This window comes from Sminthopsis crassicaudata, chromosome 3 (genome assembly GCF_048593235.1).
Source record: "Sminthopsis crassicaudata isolate SCR6 chromosome 3, ASM4859323v1, whole genome shotgun sequence".
Lineage (NCBI taxonomy): Eukaryota > Metazoa > Chordata > Mammalia > Dasyuromorphia > Dasyuridae > Sminthopsis > Sminthopsis crassicaudata.
The window spans coordinates 486384926-486398196 of NC_133619.1; the positions used below are offsets into that span (position 1 = coordinate 486384926).

The window sequence follows — 13271 nt, forward strand, 5'->3', positions numbered from 1 at the left end:
ACTGTATGGGTATCACCTAAGTACCAATCTACCTAGGCTTGAGAGATAATTATTACAGGTAGATTATGGGGTGATGAATTTTTTGGCCACAGAGACTCTGGAAGACCAATCAGTTAAAATAAAGAGGGATAATACATATTAGTAGAGGGAGTATTCACATTTGGTGCAATTATTGGTCCCAAGGGTTTTTTAATTAAGTCCTATGTGTGGAACTCTAATTTAGGTAAACTGGGGAAGTTTTTCTTAAAATAATATAAGACATAATCCCTATTCTCATGTAGCTCACAATCTAATGGGAGAGGGGTTAAATAAATACAGAAATAACTATTCTATAGAATGAGATAATGTTTGTAAAGTGCTTTACAAACCTTAAAGAGTTGTTCAAATGAGAGTTTATTACATAAAATTATATGTAAAAGAGTTTTATTGTAATGAGCATGATAAAACTGTAAGTGAACAATATAGATGCAAAGTGCTGTATGTGGTTTAAATAGGAAAGGATATTATTACCTGGGAACTGGAACAGCATTTATATAGGACTTCAGGCACTGTGCTAAGTGCTTTAAATATATCTGTATATACTTACTACACACACACACACACAAACATTGGAAGGTCAAGAATATAAGAATACTTCAAAGGATGAAGTAAATTTTTGCCTCAATTCTCAGTTAAAAAAATGCATAAGATTTCATTCAGAAAGCAGAGGGAAAGTGTTCTAGATACTAGAAATTACTTTAGTAAAGTCTAAGAAGGCTAAATCTATACAGGCTGTAACTCTCCTCCCTACTCTCTCCCTACTACTCTCCCTGGGTAGGAAAAAGTCAAGAAAATAAAAGTTGGGAAGGATTTAAACAGAAATAAACCATTATTAGGATAACATGGCAGAAGACAGAGAAGACATATTATTTCCTGTTTTTAAAAATAAGTTTTAAAGAGCGTGAGTTCACTCATTCAACAAACACTTGTGCAAGAAATGCAAATTAAGACAACTCTGAGATACCACTACACACCTGTCAGATTGGCTAAGATGACAGGAACAAATAATGATGAATGTTGGAGGGGATGTGGGAAAACTGGGACACTAATACATTGTTGGTGGAATTGTGAAAGAATCCAGCCATTCTGGAGAGCAATCTGGAATTATGCCCAAAAAGTTATCAAAATGTGCATACCCTTTGACCCAGCCATACTACTACTGGGCTTATATCCCAAGGAAATACTAAAGAAGGGAAGGGGAGCTGTATGTGCCAAAATGTTTGTGGCAGCCCTTTTCATAGTGGCTAGAAGCTGGAAGATGAATGGATGTCCATCAATTGGAGAATGGTTGGGTAAATTATGGTATATGAATGTTATGGAATATTATTGTTCTGTAAGAAAAGATCAGCAGGAGGAATACAGAGAGGCTTGGAGAGACTTAAATCAACTGATGCTGAGTGAAATAAACAGAACCAGGAGATCACTGTATACTTCAACAACAATACTGAATGAGGATGTATTCTGATGGAAGTGGAAATCTTCAATATAGAGAAGAGCTAATCCAATTCCAATTGATCAATGATGGGCAGAAGCAGCTACACCCAGAGAAGGAACACTGGGAAATGAGTATAAACTGTTTGCATTTTTGTTTTTCTTCCCACGTTATTTTACCTTCTGAATCCAATTCTTCCTGTACAACAAAATTTTGGTTCTGCACATATATTGTACCTAGGATATACTATAACATATTTAACATGTATTGGAATGCCTGTCTCTAGGGGGAGGGGGTAGAAGGAGCAAAGGGAAAAGTCGGAACAGAAGTGAATGCAAGGGATAATGTTGTAAAAAATTACCCAAGCATATGTACTGTCAAAAAAAATTTATAATAAAAAATAAATAAATAAAGGTGTTGAATTAATAAGATATCTAAACTCCCAGTTCTAAAAGTCTTTGAGACTACAAGTCTATCTGTGGTAAAGATCCTAAGTGCCATAATCATTTCCTTACCAGTTTCTTCATTTATACAAGCCTGGCTCTATCACCTCTAAGATCTTTTCTAATTCTAAATCCCTGATCTTTTGAGCTCCGAGTAGGATGGGTCAAGGAAAGGCTCATGGAGAAAGTTACATTTCACAAGGCTAGTCTGAGGTAGGTTTGGAAGACTTTACAGATGGATTGTTGTTTTTCCTTCCTACTGGAAGAGGACCAACAATATCACAATGTTGGGGTCAAAATACAGCATGTTTGACTGTGGCTATCAGTTCAATATTAGAAGGCTACACCAACGGTGGGCAGAGATTTTGGACAGTCTGAACATTTGGCAGAGAAAAATCTTTGCGCCTCTCGCTTTCTCAGTGTTGGTGCAGTTCTCTGTGGCTCACAGAGGACCGTGCCTTATAGTAGAGTCTTCAGAGAAACCTTAAAAGGATGTCCTTATGCTGCTGCTTCTGACCTCTAGGTGAGCCCTCGCCTTGTTTGCGTTTTCCATTTACACAAGCCTATGTTTGCCACGTGAACGCCGAGGCCAGGTGGTCCGGGTTGTACTCTCTATAGTAGTCTGAAAGCCGGTATGTGTTCCTTTATCTTACCAGCCGCTGATCTTCAGAATCTCCCTAAAACACTCACCATTTGTCATCTTCTATTGGCTTTAGGAGTAAGGAGACCAGCGAGGAGACTATTGCGATAGAAAAGAAGAGAAATGATGGCGTCCTGAACCAAGGTAGAAATTATGTGGATCAAGAGAGGTAGAGATAGAGGTTAGAAATGACCTGAAAATTTGGCCCAGCGACTATGAGGGAGAGAAGGGATGAAGTAGGCAAAAGCCGAATACAGCACCAATGGTGGTCATACTGGGCTGTTAAAGTAGGTGTTATAGAGAGTTTGGAATATCTGCTTACCTAGTTGTCATTGTATTATGATGTCATCCCAGTGTTCCCTAGAATTCTCTGCTTTGTTAACAGTCACAGCCCACTCCTGAGACTTTCCAAGACTAAAAACAATCAGATTTGGGACGTTCTGGTCCTCCCTCCATCGGGGACAATTTCCAAAATTCCACTCGTTTCCATTTCCCGATCTTCTTGTCTCCTGAGTTCACAATTTGAATTCGGGGACTGAGGCGGACAAGTTTTAAAACTTTCCTCATAACTCGCCCCTCCCTTCTCTCCCTTATCCACAGCCCTTCAAAGCTCTATTTCCACTCTCCAAAGTAGAAAAGATCTTTGAGACAGTAAAGGTCCTCACAGGTCAGAGGCTACTCCCGGCGGAGGAAGATGCCTCCGAAAGGATGAGCACTTATGCCCATTCAATTCCACAAACCTTGGAGCACTTATGTGCAAGACACTACTGAACTAAGCACTGAGATGGGGGAGGGGAATGAGAGCGGGAGTTCGACCCTAAGACCCATGAAGAGGGTCTGAGCATTCGGTCTGTATCGACTGCTCAGCCTCCCCTGGCTAGTCCTACTCAGTTCACCCTTAGGCTGCCACTACTCCCTCACATCGCTCTCCGCCCAGCTCTCCCCGCAGGCCCCGCCTCCGCAGGCCCCGCCCCCTCCCCGTCTCCGATCCTCCCTTCCCCCTCTTCTCTCTTTTTTCTTCTCTCTCTCTTCTCTCCCCTCCCATCGGAGGCCACCCCGGTCCCGGCCTCGGCCCTAACCCCACCCCCCTTTCGCCGGCTGCGGCGGGCGCGTAGAACAGCTGGAGCTAGCGGCGGCCCGGACTGGAATGGGGGGTGGGGGAGGGCGGGGTAAGAGGTCAGTACGAGGAAGAGCCACGCCGTCGACTGCAGCCGAGGAGGAAGAGGAGGAGGAAGAAGGAAAAAGAGAGGAAGGAGAAGGGATTCTCGCCACTGAGGAGGACTTAGGCGAGGACGAGGGGGAGGAGCTGCAGGCTGCCTGGGTTCCGCGGCTGCGGGTCCGCAGCAGGACGCGCCCCCGGGCTTGCCAGTCCCGCCAGCCCAGTATGACGCCCTGGAGGCTGCTCCGCTGCTGCCAGTGGACCGCGGCCTGGGTGCCGGTGCTCTTCATCGCCGTGGTCATCTGCTGGTCCTACTACACCTTTGTGGTGGAGCTCTGCCTCTGTGAGTACCGGGGCCGAGGGCCCGGGGAGGGAGCGGAAGAAAAGGAGGAAGAGAAAAAAGTGAAGGAAGGCATTCTGGGGAAGGCGACTCCCCTCCCCCCCCACTGGAGGCCGGCGGAAACTCGGCGGGCGGCTCACCCCCACCCGGCTGAGCTTTTCAGGAATCGGAGAGTCCTTATCGCCCTCGCTGGACTCGGGGGCTACTGGGGAGGTTTTATGTCAGAAGGGGGGGGGGCGGAGAGGATGATCGCCCTCGGGCTAGGACCGCAGGGGGGTGATTATTGTCACCGTCCTCTTCCTCCCCATCCTTACTTCCGAGCTACTCTCACTGAAGCTCCCGCCCGGAGCCTGTCCCGGGAATCTGCCGGAGCCCGTCTGCGGGACTCTGAAGTACTCTCCGCCTGGCCCGAGGGCGGGTTTGAGGGAATGAATGAATGAATAACACCCCAGAGGTCCCGGCCCTCCCCCGGAGCTTCTGCCTTGGGTTCTTCCACAGCTCCCCCGGTTCCCCGCTTCTATCGTCCTCTGCGTGCTCCTGGAGGAGAGACTGTGGTGTTTGCATTTTCATCTGTAAGCACCGCGCCTAGCCCCGCTGCCAGTGCTTAATCCGTGCTCGCTCCTTCTTCCTCCTCCTCTCGCCCTTTTTCTAGCTTTGTATCCCAGTCTCGGCAGGGTCGGGTCCAAAGTGGTTCTTACTTCTCTTCTCTTCTCTTCTCTTCTCTTCTCTTCTCTTCTCTTCTCTTCTCTTCTCTTCTCTTCTCTTCTCTTCTCTTCTCTTCTCTTCTCTTCTCTTCTCTTCTCTTCTCTTCTCTTCCTCTTCTCTTCCTCTTCTCTTCCTCTTCTCTTCTCTCCCCCTTAGTACTTAGTACTGTGCCTAGCACAGCGTCAGTGCTTAATTAAATTTCTCTTCCTTCTCCCTCCCTCTCCCTTTCCCCCTTTTCTTTGTATTCCAAGTGATTAGTACAGTCCCTGCATAGAGTGCCAACCTCCGAAGTGCTTTATAATATTCTCTCCCCCTTTCTTTCTCCCCCTTTCCGCTTCTTTGTATTCCCAGTTTTTAACACGGTGCCTGCTCTTAGAGTTAAGCACTTAATCAAGCACTTGCCAGACTGACCCCTCGCCTGCAAATGTGGAATCGTGTTATTTTCTTCTGAGAGGGTTGAGAAAGATGTTTGTGGGAGCTTTTGAAAAGAAATTTCTTCTGACTTTTTTTTTTAGAGATCGTGTGGGAAGTACTTATGACTTGGAAAAAAATAAAAATAGGCCGATGTGTTATGTGCAGAAGAGAAACGGATTTATTTTGAAATCTAACATTGAATAATAATTCAAATTGGATGTGACACTTCTACACATTACCTTCTGTTGTAGCCACCTTAAGATGCTAAGAATCAAAGCGGTCTCTAGTAGTGATTTTTCTTGTAGACTACATTTACCCGGAGGTTGGATTGAATAACCATGCCACAGAATTCTGTTCTAAGGAATGCTTTTAGTGAAGTTTAGGAAATGAGCCAGATAAAAGTCCTTCCATTATGTTGTTGGAAGCTTATATTGTGATATAACATAAGACTATATATAATTTATGGTAATATTTTACATAATCTGATGGGTGTAGTGGCATCTTCTGACTACAATTTTTATTTCCTTTTTCAGAGAGTTTCTGTGTGACTGGGTTCATTTCTAGGACTCTTAAGTCACTTGTTTAATTTGGCTCTACATATGCTTGGAGGAATTAGTCATTAATCCACAAATATTTATGCTATATGCAAGGCACTATGCCAACCAGTCACTGCAGATTATTGTCTGTAAATTCTTCAGAGATGTTGAGGAGAAAATGGCCCTTTCCAAACAACAGATTTGCAAAAAAGCTTTAGAAACACAATGTTTTCTAAATTAGAGGTTGTATGCACCTCAATACCAGTCAACAGTATTATCTTTACTATTTGTTCCATGATGATATTACTTTAGCCACATAACGGGTTAAAGAGACTGAGGTTCCTAGGCTATTAGAGGTCATAGGATAATAGGATCATAGAATTAGCACTGGACTAGATTTAGTTCAACCATTTAATTTAACAGATGAAGATAAATGATGTTCCCAAGGTCATTAACTAATAAGTGGCAGGGCTGGGATTTGAGCCAGGTCCTCTAATGTGGGATCCACTGTTCTCTCCATTGCACCATTCTTCCATACTACTAGCACCAAGCTTCCAGAGTGCCTTCCCCCCCCCCCCATTATCTTTTGCTCTTGTTGGGCTTTCTTGGAAGTACCTATAATAATATAAATAAACTATTTTAGAACCCAACTTGTAGAACCTAACCATGTGAAAATACATTTGGAGAGCCCAGTTCTGAATATGTCAGGCACACACCTCCTTTACCTTTTTCTCCTTTTCTCTGCCCATTCCTTCAGTGCAGTGGAGGTGACAAACCTTCCCTTCCCCCTTTTCTGCAGGACCACAGCAGCATCCCATTTTTAAGGCTGCAAGGCTAGGGTAAAAAGGAGCAAGGATTCCTGGTATACAAACATTTATAGGAAGAAAATAACTTGGCCAGGTATAAAGGAGCTCTGAATAAATTCAATTTAAGTCAATAAATATGTATCTCTAGACTAGAGATTGATCTGGCCCACTTAATCCAATAAAGAATGAATTCCAACAACAGAAAGTTTGAGTGTTAAATATCAAATTTATAAGCAAAGAGCTGTCAGATTTGCTTTTGGGCTCTTGGATTTCTTTTCTTTTTTCCTCTCTCTCTCCCTCTCCTTCCTGCTTATTTGTCTTCAAAGAAACCTTATTTATTAATATTGGGACTTATGGCAAGTAGTACCACCAAAAATTAATGAAGTTACTCAGATTATTAGAGGTAAACCACTTCTGCAGAGTTGCATTTCTCTCCTTTTTCTTCCTAAAACGTGAGGCACAGAAGGAGAATTGAGCATTTTTGTTTGAGGTCCTGAAGTAAACTTAAAATGATTGAGATGTTGAATCCATCTTGCAATAAGCTGGTATTAATTGTATAGATATAATTTAGAAATGAGAATGGTTTAGTAGTAATCTTTATACTTTGATTGGCAATAGGAAAAGCCTTTATGTGTGTTATGTGGTATGACCAGGATTCATTGTGCTATTTAAAAATTTTTTGCCTGCCCTTGATTGTTCCTTTATCATATCACTAAGAATTGGTCTCATTGTTGTATAATGGTTTAATTTTTATATCTAATATTCTATTTGAAGGAATTTAGTTTATGTCTAGAATGTTATTTTTATAACCTGCTTCTCATAATTTAAACCAGTTCTAATCACTCTCCCCAAAATACAATTTACACATTGTTGTGTCTGAAGGATTTATTCATGTTGTCTCCTTACCTGCCCTCCTTTCTTTGTGGGTTTTTTTTTCCCCCACTTCACCTATTCAATTCTTACCCGTCTTTCACAGCCCAGCTAAAGTTTCACCTTTTTTTTTTTAAGCCATGAACTAATGAAGGAATGAAGCATTAATTAAGTGCTTATCATATAGAAAAGTAATTAAATCCCTTATGTCAAAGAGTTTGTGATAAGATGATCTTTATGGATTCTTCCAACTCTATAAAGTAATGATCCCATGATCTTGCTCTCTTCTGAAATCATATCCTATTTGTTTGGACCATCATTTGACAAGTTTACAAAATCATAAACATTTTAGAGGTAGCTGGAAAGAATGTTAGAAATAATTAGCAAATCTTCACTTTTTAGATGAAAATGAAAAGCCTGGATAGACTTAAGTGGTATGATGGAGGCAAATAGGTAGTGCAGAGGATGGAATGCTGGGCCTGGAATGAAGAAGAATTATCTTCCAAGTCCACATCCAGCCTCACTGATACTTACTAGTTGTGTGATCCTGGGCAAGTCATTTAACCATATTTACCTCACTTTCCATACATCGGTAAAAGTGAGCTGGACTACTCCAGTATCTTTGCCTAGAAAATCCCAGATGGAGTCATGAAGAGTCAAGAGACAAAAACAATCATCATTTCAGCCTAAGCAAAAGCTTATCAGCCCCATTTTCCTCAACTAAAAAATAAAAAAAAGAGATGATAATAATACTTGCCTTAAAGGATTGTTGTGAGGCTTGACTGAGATAATATTATTTTAAAGTGCTTAAGTGCCTGGCACAATAGCCGCATGATATAAATAAATGCTCATTCCCTTATCCTTCTTTTAGACTAAGCTTAGAGTTTCAAGAAATTTTGATTCTCATAGCATAGTGTAGCACTTTTCTGTTCTTGAGATAAGCATATCAAGAATTTGCTTTGATTCTTTCTTAAATGTTGCCAAGGCAAGGAAACCCTGGGCCAGAACAAAATCTATTATTTAAGTATCTTCACAATATTGTGGTGCAGGAGGGAGAACAGCTTTTGGAGTTGGGTCTGTGTTTGAATCTCAGGGTTAGAAATTACTCTTTGATTTTTTTTTAATTAAATTTTTTTTTTACTCTTTGATTTTTGACAAGGTACTTACTTAGTCTCACCAGAGACTTTAGTTTCCTTATCTGTTAAAATAAGGGAGTTGGATTAAATCTCCTTTAAAGTCATCTTCCAGTACTAGATCTATGATCCTGTGATTATCTTTTAGAAAACTTTTTTTTCTTTTCAGAAATAAAAATATCTTAACAACTTTTACATTGTCATGTGGATGTAAAAATTCTTTTCATTTATCATTATTTAAACTAGTCTGTACCAAGAATAGAGAACTTGTCCTTTATTTTAGACTTAGTTAATATTTTGCTTATTGTTTGAAGAGCAGTTTTTAAAGTTAAAAAAAAATGAAAGGACATAATATGAATTAACAAGTTAACACATTTCTTTTAGTCATGTTTTTTAAAAGTTAAGATGGTTTTGAGTCCTTCCAGAACAAAGTTTAGTATTCTCTCTCCTGTTAAGCTCCTTTCTTCCCATTCCCACTCCCACCCCAGCTTCAATTTAGTACTGATAATGGGGAAAATAATATAAAACCTACTTTTGTTCCATCTTACTACAATATTTCAGATAGTTTTCCAATTGCATCTCTACAGTGAGGTATGGTATATGAGTTACAGTGAATTCATAGTGTATCTGAAGTCTCCATATAGAAACTTATTCATGTTCTTATGCCTTGGGCTTAGATTAATGGCATTCAGGGCAAAAGAATTTGCTGTAACCCTTCTTAATTGTAGTGTATCAAGCTAATTTTAAACAGCATGTACATTGTTTTTTGCATGGTTTTGTGAAAGGAGTAACTCAGATTAACAGTTCATTTTCTGGAGGTAGATAGTGTTTTCATCATGTCTTTTAGGATTGCTTTTGTCAGATAATGAGTTCTTGTCCCAAAATTTTATATCTTTAAGTCTATCAAGTATTATGTTACTATGGTCATTTACTACTGTGTATTGTATACCTAATATATTCCACTGATCCACTTCTCAATTTCTTAGCCAGTACCAGATTGTTTTAATGATTACTACTTCATTTTTTCTTTTCTTTTCTTTTCTTTTCTTTTCTTTTCTTTTCTTTCTTTCTTTCTTTTTTCTTTTTTTTTTTTTTTTTTTTTTTTTTTTGTAAACTTAAATGCAAAATAAGTGAAAAGAAAGGGGAAAAAGAAAAAAAAATTGTCATGTGCCCAGTGGAACATAAGGAAGGATTCAGAATATGTAACAATATATTTCCATTTCAACAAAGCATATAAAATAATAGCATAAATTATATATTCATATCTTTCCATCATTTTTATGCTTCCTTGTAGGTTATTCTTTACTCTGTATCTTTTACTTTATTACCTCCAAGCAGGTTAAAGTTAAGCACATATATAGTGTATATATGTATATATATGTGTATGTGTGCGTGTGCACATATATATATGTGTGTGTGTGTGTGTGTATATACACACACACACATAAACATACCTGCACATGCATCTAGAACAATATTATATGGGCTACATTATATAAAGCTTTTTCTCTTGACTGAATCTTTTAGTTTAACTTTGTCTCAGATCAATGATTATTAGCCCTACTTTTTTTTTCTTGGTAAATTCTACTCCTGATCATTGTTATCTGTTTGTCTTATCTTACCCTATCTCTTCTATTTTAATTCTACTGCTTGTCTTACTAACACCTAACCTCTGCTTACCCACGATTCCCTTATCTTTTTCCTCATCTCTTTTCCTCCCTCTTTATTCCATTCCTATTAATCTAATACCCTTCTATACTTCACCTTATCATATGCCACCCTTTTCCTATCTTTTTAATCCTTTCCTGTTAATCTATACATCTTGTTCCTCTCTTGTTAATCTACACACCTTTCTATATCCCTACCTTATCCTATTCCCTCCCCTTCATTTCTTTATAGATTTTTGAGGGTGCTATATGTCCTTCTTGGCATGTATTTATTGTTCCCTATTTAACCAATTTCTGATGTGAGTAGGTATTCAGAGTTATCAGTTCTCCTTCCCCATCTAATGCCTCTGTATATATTCTTCCTCTGCATCTCATTTGTATAGCATAATTCCTATTTTACCTTTTCCTAGACAGTTTTGCTTTTTAAATTCAGATCATACTCAGCTATGCCCCACTTTTTCTTTCCCAATTACTAATGTCAGTCTTAGACATATGGTTTATATTTTCATGTATTAAAAAATTAGTTTATCCTTATCGAGTCCCTTGAAATTAGTTTTTGATGTTGGCTCTTATACATTAACTTTCTTGAGTTCAGGTTTGTTTGAGACTGTCATGAAAATATGAGTTAATTGAATGTCCATTTTTTTTCATTCAATATAATACTTAATTTTGCTGGATATAATGTTTTTGGCCACAGGCCTAGTTGTTTTGATTGTCAGTATGTAATATTCTGGGACCTGCAGTCTTTTGTTACAGCTGCTGATAAATCCTCTGAAATTCTAATTATAACTTGATTATAATTAACTACATGTTAACTATAATTATAAGCATATTTGAATTGTTTGTTTCTTGTGAAATTTTCCCTTTGATCTGGGAGTTTAAAAATTTAGCAATAATGTTCTTATGAGTTTTTGTGGATGAATCTCAGGTGGTAAATGGTGGATTTTTTCAATTTCTTTTGTTCTACGACTTCAGAATAATTTTCTTTGATTGTTTCTTGTATTATTGTGTCAAGATTCTTTTTTTTTTTTTTTTTTTGGTCACAACTTTCAGGTAGTCTGATTATTCTCACATTTTCTCTTCTTGATTTGTTCTCCAGCTCTGATGTTTTTCTATTCCGTTGTTTCATTCTTTGGTTTATTATTTCTTGGACTCATATCTTCATTGGTTTCCCCTTGCCAAATTCTGATTTTCGAAGAATCATTTCTTCTTTAAGACTCTGAATCTCCTTTTATAGTTCATTGATTTTCTTTCATAATTTTGTGTTTCTTGGAAGGTGGTTCTTTTTTTTTTTTTTTTAATTTTCCTCAATTTCTCTCATTTGATTTTTAAAGGTGTTTTTTTTTTTTTTGTTTGGTTGGTTTTTTTTTTTTTTTTTTTTTTTTTTTTTTTTTTTTGAGTTCTTTCTTAAAAATAAGTTTCCATGGTTAGGTTATTTCTCCTCTGTCTGTTCTTTAATTTAAAAAAAAATTATAAGAATTTATTAGTGTAACCACTCTAATCCTGATGTGGGGGACATGGGGCATCAGGTTTACTTTAGCTCTCCCCTCTTTTAAATGGAGAAGCCAGCAGCTTCCCTGCCCCACTGCTTCTGCACCCATCATTCCTTCTTGCCCAGGGCAGTGACTCAGCAGCACAACTGTGCTTGGAATTCCTTATCATCTGGGAAAAAAAAAAAAAAAAAAAAAAAAAAAAAAACCCTGGTGAAAGTTTCTGTGATTTGGGTTGAGGTTACCTTCTGATCCAACTAGCCTCCGGGCTCCCCGCTTGCTAGCCTGGAATTGTTTACACTTCATTCTGGTTAAACCTTGAATTTTCTTTTCTTTGGGTAGTACCAGAGGACCTCTGTTCTGCCCCAGTTTTGTTTGTTTTTCCTTTCAGTGTTTCCCCTGAGGTACAATTTTGTTTTGTTTGTGGGGGAAATCTGGAGAGCTTGGAATTTTCTGACCTATTCCCCTGTCATCCTTGATTACACTTTCCTTCATACTTTTTTTCATTGATTCCCTTGCAATTCTGTTTTTGTTTTTGTTTTTTTTCCCTCTCTGAGGCAATTGGGGTTAAGTGACTTGCCCAGGGTCACACAGCTAGGAAGTGGTGGATGAGGGTGGATTTGAACTCTAGTCCCTCCTGACTTCAGGGCTAGTGCTTCCCTTGCAATTCTTAACTTTTTGTTCATTCAGTTAAATTTTGTTACTATTTTTTTTTGAGCTTTATAAAATAATTTTATGTAGCTAATCATAATGGCACTGAATAAGTAAATTAATTTAGGTAGAATTATCATTTTTATTATATTGGCTTCGTCTACCCATGAGCAATTAACATGACTAACTTAACTTTTTTTTTTTCTTTTTCTTTTTTTTATTATAGCTTTTTATTTACAAGATATATGCATAGGTAATTTTTCAGCATTGTTCCAACTTTTCCCCCTCCTTCCCCCAACCCCTTCTCCCAGATGGAAAGTTGACCAATACATGTTAAATATGTTAAAGTATAAGTTAAATATATGTACACATGACCAGTTATTTTGCTGTACAAAAAGAATCAGACTTTGAAATAGTGTACAATTTGCCTGTGAAGGAAATCCAAAATGCAGGTGGACAAAAATAGAGGGATTGGGAATTCCATGTAGTGGTTCATAGTCATCTCCCAGAGTTCTTTCTATGGGCATAACTGGTTCAGTTCATTACTACTCTAGTGGAACTGATTTGGTTCATCTCGTTGTTGAAGAGGGCCACATCCATCAGAATTGATCATCATATAGTATTGTTGTCGAAGTATATAATGATCTTCTAGTCCTGCTCATTTTACTCAGCATCAATTCATGTTAAGTCTCACATGAGTAACTTTTCACAATAATTTCATTTTTTGATAATATACTTTTAAAAAGAGACTTTTAAATTTATTTAAATTCTGTTTAATATAGGGATGTACAACAAATGATGGGGAAATGCCGTAAATGAAAGCTCAGTAAAATGTTGAGATAGAGGTGGGCATAGAATTTGTTTTGCCATGTTAAAAAAAAAAAGGATGTTTTCAAGTGAATGCTTCTAAAGAAAAACGGAGAATTCTGTTTAAAAAAATGAGGAA

General features: G+C 38.4%; 1 protein-coding gene across 2 annotated transcripts in view; it reads left to right on the forward strand.

Annotated features, from left to right (window-relative positions):
* The first annotated feature begins 2956 nt into the window (after positions 1 to 2956).
* ZDHHC20 (zDHHC palmitoyltransferase 20) overlaps positions 2957 to 13271 on the forward strand; it is an 80172-nt gene continuing 69857 nt past the window's right edge. Inside the window, exon 1 of one of the 2 annotated variants that reach the window (XM_074303674.1) lies at positions 2957 to 4056. In XM_074303674.1, coding sequence (XP_074159775.1) covers positions 3702 to 4056 — 355 coding nt within the window. In that variant the 5' untranslated portion in view covers positions 2957 to 3701. The remainder of the gene's footprint in view (positions 4057 to 13271) is intronic. The other variant, XM_074303673.1, reaches the window with a different exon arrangement.